At 58.4% G+C, this 7,904-nt stretch overlaps 2 protein-coding genes across 2 annotated transcripts in view; one reads left to right on the top strand and one right to left on the bottom strand.

Moving 5' to 3' along the window:
• Positions 1–3: 3 nt before the first annotated feature.
• Positions 4–2,691, top strand: NAGA (N-acetylgalactosaminidase, alpha-; the record flags this gene model as incomplete). The annotated part of the gene is made up of 6 exons (XM_008942418.1): positions 4–166; positions 416–510; positions 1,145–1,306; positions 1,779–1,976; positions 2,179–2,322; positions 2,533–2,691. Coding segments are annotated over 6 exons (921 nt in total), but the record flags the coding sequence as incomplete, so codon positions are not given.
• A 3,514-nt stretch (positions 2,692–6,205) lies between these two features.
• Positions 6,206–7,904, bottom strand: part of LOC103774976 (WW domain-binding protein 2-like) — a 6,011-nt gene continuing 4,312 nt past the window's right edge. Inside the window, exons 6-8 of the mRNA XM_008942417.1 lie at positions 7,464–7,633; positions 7,044–7,120; positions 6,206–6,253 (exon numbers count right to left, since the gene is read on the bottom strand). Coding sequence (XP_008940665.1) covers positions 6,206–6,253; positions 7,044–7,120; positions 7,464–7,633 — 295 coding nt within the window. The remainder of the gene's footprint in view (positions 6,254–7,043; positions 7,121–7,463; positions 7,634–7,904) is intronic.

The raw sequence follows: 7,904 nt of genomic DNA, 5'->3' as shown, positions 1-7,904 counted from the left end.
GGCCTGAAGCTGGGCATATACGCCGACCTGGGCACCTTCACCTGCGGGGGCTACCCGGGCACCACGCTGGACCTTGTGCACCAGGATGCCCAGACCTTTGCGGAGTGGGGGGTGGACATGCTGAAGCTGGACGGGTGCTACTCATCAGCAGAGGAGCAGGCAAAGGGTAAACTCCCTGCCCAGTGGCCATCTTCCCCCTCACCCCTTTGCGCATCTGCAGAAACACTTGGCCAGATGGTTCTTTCCTCACGCCTCCTGTTGCAGCTCTTGGGCAGAGAGGAGGGAGTTTGGGTGTCTTGGAGCTGGTGTAAGGCAGAGGCCAGGCTGGCCTGGAGTTCCCCTGGTCAGGTGGGCTGGGCACAGGCTGTGTGCTGCCAGCTGTCCCCTTCACCACTTGTCATCTTCTTTCCCTCAGGCTATCCAGAAATGGCGAGGGCCTTGAATGCCACGGGCCGCCCTATTGTCTACTCCTGCAGCTGGCCAGCCTACCAGGGGGGGCTCCCCCCCAAGGTGAGCGTTGTCCCATCCAGTGGCTGTTCCTCGTGTCCCCTGTGCCCTGGGAGACCCCTTGGCTGCAGGAGCTTGATGCTCCACCTGGCTTATCACTCCACCCCTGGGACTGCAGGTCCCCAGGGGGGATGTGGCCTCCCCACTAGGCGTGTGGGGACACTTGGGGGTCCCAGTGGTGGGAGTTTGGGGGAAGGAGTCCCTGGGTTATGCCCTCTCCAGCACACTCAGCTGGTGTGGGGTTGATCTGGACAGTCTGTTCTGAGATGGGACTTGTCTGGTCTAAGTGCCTGGGATAGGAGTTCCTCCTGGTAACGTTTCTTGAGAACTGAATGCATTTCTTTATTTACTCTTCCACCTTCTGAGTCAGTCCCAAGCTGTCCCCTTTCTTGCAGCTGATCATACTTCCCCATGGCCTCAGTGGTTTTTTTTGCCAGACATCCTCTCATGCTGGGATGTGCCCATGACTCCATCCTCCTCCACTTCATGATGCTGCCTTTCTACACATTCCTCTGCTTTGCAACCACCAAGCATCTTCTGGATGCTGCAGCTCTCAAGAATTCTGGCTGGCCCCTTCTTCCCCACCTTGCAGCCCGTGTCCCTTCTCTCCCTTGCCTGATCCTGTGCTTCCCTCCAGGTGAACTACACCGTCCTGGCAGAGTTCTGCAATCTGTGGCGTAACTACGGCGACATCCAGGACTCGTGGAGCAGCGTGCTGAACATCCTGGACTGGTTCTTCAACAACCAGGACGTGCTGCAGCCAGCAGCAGGCCCTGGCCACTGGAACGACCCAGACATGGTGTGTCTGGGTGCTGGGGGCACTGGCACTGCCTGGGGCACCTCCCAGGAACCCCCCTGGGGCACCTCCCGGGACCCCTCCTGGGGCAGGGCCAAGGAAGAGCACCGGCAGCAGGAGCCCTGCAAAGAGGCAAAGCTTGTGTTGCCCTTGACCAAGTCTTGGGAAAAGCCTGTGGTTGCAAGGAACCTGTCACCCCTCAAGGACGGGTGTTGGAGTTGTCCAGGTGTCCTTGTCCTTCCTGGCACAGCCAGAGGGCTGGTGGTGGTGAAGTGAAACATGTTAATGGCCCAGCCCCTAGCAGGGGTGGGATCTCCTGGCAGGGGTAGGCTGCTTGAGGGGAAGTAAAAGTGCTCCCCCCCTCGGGAAGTAAAACTGCTCTCTCCCTGCAGGCTGCATCATCACCAGGGGGAATGAGTAGAGATGTTTTTAACCCTTTTTTGTTTCTCTTGTGTTTTCACCCTCTCTGCTCCAGCTTATCATTGGAAACTTTGGCCTCAGCTACGAGCAGTCACGCTCCCAAATGGCCTTGTGGACAGTGATGGCAGCTCCACTCCTCATGTCCACGGACCTCCGCAGCATCTCCCCGAGCGCCAAGGAGATCCTGCAGAACCCCCTGATGATCCAGATCAACCAGGACCCCCTGGGCATCCAGGGGCGCAGGATTGTCAAGGTTAGGGGGCAGGAGTCTGCAGCTGGGAGGGCAGATAGGAGCAGCATGGGGCATCACAGCACGGAGGGAGAGGGAAGGAATGCTGGGAAGCGTAAGCAGGAGCTGGGGACCCGCCGGTGTAGCAGCCCCCCAGAGCAGGGTGGGAGGTTAGGGGCCGGTGCTGGTCCCTGCAGCTCTGCCTCACACCCCTCTGCCCCTGCAGGAGAAGTCCCAGATCGAGGTGTTCCTGCGCCCGCTGTCCCAGGGTGCCAGTGCCCTCGTGTTCTTCAGCCGCAGGACAGACATGCCCTTCCGCTACAGCACCAGCCTGGCCAGGCTCCACTTCCCCGAGGGCGCCGTGTACCAGGTGAGCCCCGTGTGCATCGCTCTCCTGTGGCACCCTCTGCATCCTGGCGGGGGGGGGAAGGACTCCCCCTCCCTGCCTCCAGGGAGCAGCTGCCCCTTGGGTCACCCTCCTGTGGCGCTCGGTCCTGCCACGTCGTCACCGTGGCCAGACCTCCAGATTTCCATCCGTGGTGCCCTGGCAGCCCTGGCAGCCCCCATCTCTCTCTTCCAGGTACAAGACGTGTACAGCGGGCAGATCATCAGTGGCCTGAAGACAGGAGACAGCTTTTCAGTGGTGGTGAACCCCTCGGGGGTGGTGATGTGGTACCTCTACCCCACGGCTCTCCCGGCGCAGGGCCCCGAGGGGGGCTTCCAGCCCGTCCTCCTGTGAGGAGGGCCAGTGCCCGGGGGTGGGGGTCAGTGCCAGGCTGAGCTGTGAGGCCCTGGGGCACACAGCTCTTCGTGGCACAAGTGCCTTTCTGCGGCGACCCTTCCCCCGGGACCAGCTTGGCGAGGTCTCCTCAGCCCTGTGCAAAGCAGCAATTCCTGTTCCCCCCCTCCCGAGGGCTGCAGAGCTGATTCCTCTGTGACTGGAAGCCCTTGAGACCCTCCCGTGGAGATGCTGTACACACAGAGTCTGGGCACTGCTGGACTTTGTCAGCTCTGGCACCAGAGCACCTGGCTGCTTCTCGCTGGGGACCTCCAACTGCTGCAGGGGCTGGTGAAAGGCTTTGGCTGCTTTAGTGTCTTCTCTGGTAGTCACCCCACCCCCGTGGGATGGCACCAGCCTCAGGGATCCAATCTGGTCGCCTTCTTTCCTTTGCTATAATCAGCTTGGTTTCGAATCAGGGGCTGCACCTTTCCCATGGACCAAGAGCTCCTAGAGGCATGAGAGTCCTGTGCAGAGGCTTTGCCTGGAGGCCTGATCCTGCTGCCTGTATCCTGCTGGCCAGCACTGCCACAGCCTGGAATGCACGCTAGCTTTGTATTAAAGCCCCTCTGGTAGTGTTTAGAGCAGAGCAAAATCCTCCCCTGGCCATGCACAACCCCAGCAGCCTTGCTGTGGTACAGCACCAAGAGCTGCAGAGCCACGGGGTGTGCTGTCAGGAGGATACTCAGCTGAGGTCACCTCTTGATTTGGGAAATGGTCACCGGTGCCTCAGAGCTCCAAGTTTCATCCTGTTCTGGCTCTGGCAGGGAATCTGGCTCTGTTCATGCCCTTCTCCAGCAGGCTCAACACTCAGGGTTTCTCAGGGAAATGGCAGCAACATCATCCACAGCTTCATCCTGAGGAGGAGCCTGCACTAACAGACTGGAAGTGAGCAGCTGGACAGACTCTGAAGCCCTCAACTCCTTCACCTCCAGCAGCAGGCAGCCCGTGGAGCAGTTCCAGCCAAGGCACTGCCTCAGAGAGGGTGCAGCACTCGTGAAGGTTGCCTCTGAAGATCACACCCCAGGGAGACCAACACAACATTAAGCCCCAGACTGGGGAAATACATTTTAGATTAGGTAGGAAAAACAAAAAGAGAGAGGTTTCCCTTTCTGTCCAGATGCTGGAGGGTTCCTGGGCACCCACCCACCCCGACTCCTGTGGGACCAAGTGGCTGCTGGTGGCCACGTCCAGAAACTTCTCCAAGACACTGAACACGACTTCCAGTGCCAACAAGGCTGGGCAGAGGCACTCATGTCTGTATACAGGAGCTGGCTTTGTTCTCGGGGAGTGATTTGGACAAATTAATGGAAATAAAGGGGAAGCAGATGGCAGGCTCTGTTTCATGTTTATTTGGTGGTGGTAGCTCAAGCTGCCTGGTTAATGCAGCATCACAGGGTCACTACCTCCAAAGAGGAACAGTGCTAGGAAAGAAAGGTGGGTTCCTGTCAGACTGGGCTGGTGCAGAGTGGGAAATGGCTCTCCAGGAGCTGCAGCACGTTTAACAGCTTCCCTGGCACAGAGGGAAGCAGCTTTCCCAGTCCAGTCAAGTGCCATTTTGCTTTGCCAGAGGTTTTTCTTCCTTCACTGGAAAAAATATTGGCTGGGGAGGAGTTCCTCTGGCAGCTAGTGTATGTAGGAGACAAAGCTGCAGTGAAGAGCCTGGTGATGGCCAAGGTCAGGCTGGATGGGCTCTGAGCAACCTGATCTAGTTGGGGATGTCCCTGCTCCCTGCAGGGGGTGGGATGAGATGACCTTTAGAGGTCCCTTCCCACCCAAAGAGTTCTATGATGACACAGCCCCTGCTAAACACAGCATGGTGCCTGCCTGAGGACATGAACACGTGCCAGTTCTGGCTACCTGGGGGAGAGTGAGGGCACAAACCAGCCTCCCACCCTCCCCAGGCTCCAGAAGGATGAGCCCCACCCTTCTGCGCTCTCCCCCCAGTCACTTGAGATTCCAGACCCAGCTCAGCCAGGCACCAGGAGAGAGGAGGACTGGCCCAGAGCCCACCCCAGGCAATACCAGGGGTTGTTTTTTCCAGCCTTCTGTGCAGCAGGCAAGCACCAAGGTCAACATCACCCACCCACCCCAGGGAACAGGCAGCTGAAGGTATCAACACCCCTGTATTAAAGTGCAATTCAAAAAGTTACAAACATTTGCCCTTGATTATTTTTTTTCAAATACAGTTATTAAAATCTCTCAGCTCAGATTTCAAAGGTGTTTCTAGATAAAGAAAATGGATTTCCTCCCCATGCAGGGCTACTTTAGGAATTCACCCTTGCCAGTCGTGTGAGCCTGGCACAGAGGAGAGCCCTGGCACAGGGAGGAGCCAGAGGGAGAACGTCTCTTCCCTGCTGGCATGAAGGCTGCAGGGACAAGCACAGTGCAGAGAGGGCCACGAGGGTCTCACCAGACCAGCGAGACCCTCCAGAGCAGGTCTGATGTCAAGGCAGAAGGGAAGGAAGGGAAGGCTGTGGCTGAGCAGCCCCTCTCTGCAAGAGAGCTGAGTGAGTCACTCCCACACCAGCCAGCAGCTCCTGGCCGAGGGGTCCCTGCACCCTGAAACCACCCTGTGCCAGCAGCACAGCCCTGCCCTGGCACCCCCCCCTGCTGCTCAGGGGTGGGCACAGGGGCACTGCCCAGGGAAGGGCCCTGGCAGCAGCACAGGCTGGCTCAGCAGAGGGAGCAGGGCTGGCTCCTCCCATCCCCTCACCCTGCAGAGCGGGTGCCTGGCACAGGACCACTGCCCAGCTGCTGGGGCAGCCAAGGGGAGACTGAGCTGCAGCCTGCTGCCAACAGCCCCCTGCCCCAGGCACACCCCTCCCTTTGCCTCTGTTCCAGCTCTGCCCAGGCTGACTGGGGCCTGTGCCCTTCCCCCTGCACAGCCCAGTGCCTCAGTGTCCCTCAGGAGGCACCTCCCACGTTCACCACACGACTGGTGGTCCATGACAGGAACGTTCCTCCAGCATAACGCAGGATTTCCAGAGTCCCAACTCATGCTGAGCTGTGCCAGAATTTCAGGAAATTTAACAACTTGCTGGGGCACCCAAGGGTCTACGTGAGGAACCTCACAGCTCTCTACACCTTCCCCTTGGATGGTGCTTCAGATGAAGCCAGGAGTTTGGCATTCCAAGTAGTTTTGACTCCAAGATCCCAGAGCCTTCATGTTTTAGTCCTAGATTAGTGATGTGGTCTACTGATGATGGTTCCAGAAGTCCATCTCTCCCCTCAAGCCAGTGGCAGAGCAGAAGGTTAGTGCTTGGACCACAGAAGATAAAGCAACTAAAGAGGAAAGTGCTGTTCCACCTTGTATTGCCCCCAGGTGAGTGTGAGGAGGGCAGGTGCTGAGCTGCCCAGCACTACAGACCTTGGATATACACAGAGACCTAGAGAGAATGCTAACCCAGGGTAGGAACTGCCAAGCTGTCTTCAGGGACAGAGAATGTGGGAGGCTGGCTGCAGCTGCCTTCTGTTAGTTGTTCTTCTTATCCTCAGGAGGTGTGTAGGGAGGTGGCTGGTCCTGGAAAGTGATAGGGGAGAGTCAACAGCTCCAGCTGCTTTCTGAGGAGCAGTTCCCAAGCTGGGCTTCCAGGGGAGCACAGCCCTGCAGTGACTGGAGCCAGGTGCTGTTTTCACACCATTCCATCACACCCCTCCTCTCCACTATCAGCTATATGCAGGGATGTGCTGCCTCCCAGAACATGGCCAGTGAAGGTCCCCTCAAGGCCAGGAAACAAACAGCCTCTTGCCAACAGACCATTTAACCCTTGTTAAGCACCTTCCCCCCCTCACTCCCAGGGCTTGGTCTCTGTAGCTGCTCCCAGCTCTGGCCCAGCAGACAGCAAGGCCCAGGGCCAGCTCTGCTACTCCATCAGTCTCCAGCCCAGCACAGAGCCACGCTGTGCAGACAGACTGGTGTCACACCCCAGCTGCAAGCTAACAGCAAGAGACCTCCCCAACCTGTGCAGCCCAGAAGGAAAAACAGAGAACCCCCCCTGCTCTCCTCCTGAAGTGACCTGCTCCTTCTTTTCAGCCCTCCCCACCTTCAGGACCAACAGAAGCAGTGAGCTCTGTGTGCCCTCTGTGCCCAGGCAAATCTGTTTTGCCTTTCAAAGTGAGACAAGTGCTGAGTGGCTGTTACTGGCTGGATCTTGGTGCCCTCCTCCTTTCCTGGCTGAGGATCTGACAAGGCTTCTCCATGGACCAGCAGCTGTGCCTCCCTCCTTCTGTGCATGCTCAAGGTGAAGGGAACACAAACCCTGGGGGGTGGCAGTGACAGAAGGCGGAGCAGGCTCAGCACCAGTACTCACCATGGGCATGTACACGTTGTGTGGGTTGGCAGGGTTGTAATATGCACTGGAAGCAGCTTCCATGGCCTTACTGCCACCTAGGAAGGGCAGAAAAGAAGCCACTTTACATGCTTAGGCTCCAGAGCCTTCTCCACAGCTCTTTTGAGGAGGCAACAAAGGTCCCAAGAGTCAACTGCAGCAAGCTGGGTTTGAATCAGAGCAGCTCAGGAACACTGCAAGCTGGCTAGAGCTGGCCAGGAGCTCTGCAGCCCAGAACTGAGCAGCTTCTCCCCAGTGCTTTGTTGCCTCAAGTCACAGGTCAAGACGACTCTGAGCTCCTGCAACATCTCCCCCATCCTGTGCTGTGCCCACCACACTGCCAACCAAGCCCCCAGCACTCCTTTAGAGCATGGGTACCCAGCAGCCCCCCACCCCATTTACCTGGCATCCCTGGGTCCACCCAGGCTGGGGGGGCTGAGGGTCCTGCAGGAGGTGGCCCCGAGTAGGGGGGAGGAGGTGGCACATACACGGCGTTTGGAAGTGGTGGGTAAAGACCTGAAAAAGATGGCACTGGCTCAGTGCTCTGTGCTGTGGTAATGGGATGGGGGGGAAGGGAGCCCACAGGCCCAGCAGCACAGCAGCCCTGAACACGAGCATGGGTGAGGGAAGCCCTGCAGGCTTGGCAGGGATCAGACCCTGTGCCAGTGCCCGCCGTGCCAGTGGGCAGCGATCCTCTTTTCACCTCCCAGCAGGATTTACAACTCCCCTTTTCACCCCCCAGCCAGCTGCAAGTACAGAGACACCACCAGGCTGCAGGTGTCTGCAGGGACAAGGATCCCTGAGGGGCACAGAGCTGCAGCCACGGGCACTCCCTCCCCCCCC

Source organism: Merops nubicus, unplaced genomic scaffold, assembly GCF_000691845.1.
Source record: "Merops nubicus isolate BGI_N331 unplaced genomic scaffold, ASM69184v1 scaffold39356, whole genome shotgun sequence".
Taxonomy (NCBI): domain Eukaryota; kingdom Metazoa; phylum Chordata; class Aves; order Coraciiformes; family Meropidae; genus Merops; species Merops nubicus.
The sequence above is the reverse complement of the archived record's forward strand: the minus strand, read 5'-3'. Positions and strand labels throughout refer to the sequence as shown.